Below are 576 nucleotides of genomic sequence, written 5' to 3' on the forward strand. Positions count from 1 at the left end.
TTTATAATACGTCTATGTTTCTCTGTTTTGGTTTTCACATGCAGATTCCAAATTTTGACTATACAAATCCATCAAATAACAATAGTGAAGTAATTTATTAAATATACCATATGCATATGCTATTGATGGATTGTGCTCATTTCTTGCTATAGTATCACCATCTGCGTACCATGCAATCTCATCTCCTTGACGAATTTCTCTTGGACTAAACGAAGATCACCAAAATTACAAACAAAACTACCAAAATTGAGTAAAACTAGGTCAATTTTAAAGAAACATTTTCACCTTAGAGGGCGGAAGCGCACTGTGACTGTAACATTCTCTTTGGATTTCTCAGCATCCAAAGACAAACTTTCCGAGTATAAGTAATGAACTTTACTTTTTGTAGATGATGATGCCGGTGAGCTCAGACCATCAACAGAAGGTTCTAAAAATTGCCGCGACGATGACGTGGTTGATGATGATAGTGAATTGTTACTGGCTGCTGCTCTTGGACTAGGTCTTTTAGATTTTGATCCATGTCTAGTAGCCATTAATGTACCTTTTAGTTTAATTATCACGAAGAAAAAGGAAAAT

The 576-nt window shown here is 35.2% G+C and overlaps 1 protein-coding gene across 1 annotated transcript; it reads right to left on the reverse strand.

Moving 5' to 3' along the window:
- Positions 1-6: 6 nt before the first annotated feature.
- LOC111375100 (kinesin-like protein KIN-7K, chloroplastic) lies at positions 7-547 on the reverse strand. The gene is made up of 2 exons (XM_022997890.1): positions 286-547; positions 7-205 (listed from the first exon to the last, which is right to left on the reverse strand). Exons 1-2 carry the CDS (start codon positions 531-533, stop codon positions 13-15), a joined length of 441 nt encoding a protein of 146 aa, XP_022853658.1. The 5' UTR covers positions 534-547; the 3' UTR covers positions 7-12.
- Between the last annotated feature and the right edge of the window lie 29 nt (positions 548-576).

The sequence above is a fragment of the Olea europaea genome, unplaced genomic scaffold (genome assembly GCF_002742605.1).
Source record: "Olea europaea var. sylvestris unplaced genomic scaffold, O_europaea_v1 scaffold1338, whole genome shotgun sequence".
In the NCBI taxonomy this organism is placed as follows: domain Eukaryota; kingdom Viridiplantae; phylum Streptophyta; class Magnoliopsida; order Lamiales; family Oleaceae; genus Olea; species Olea europaea.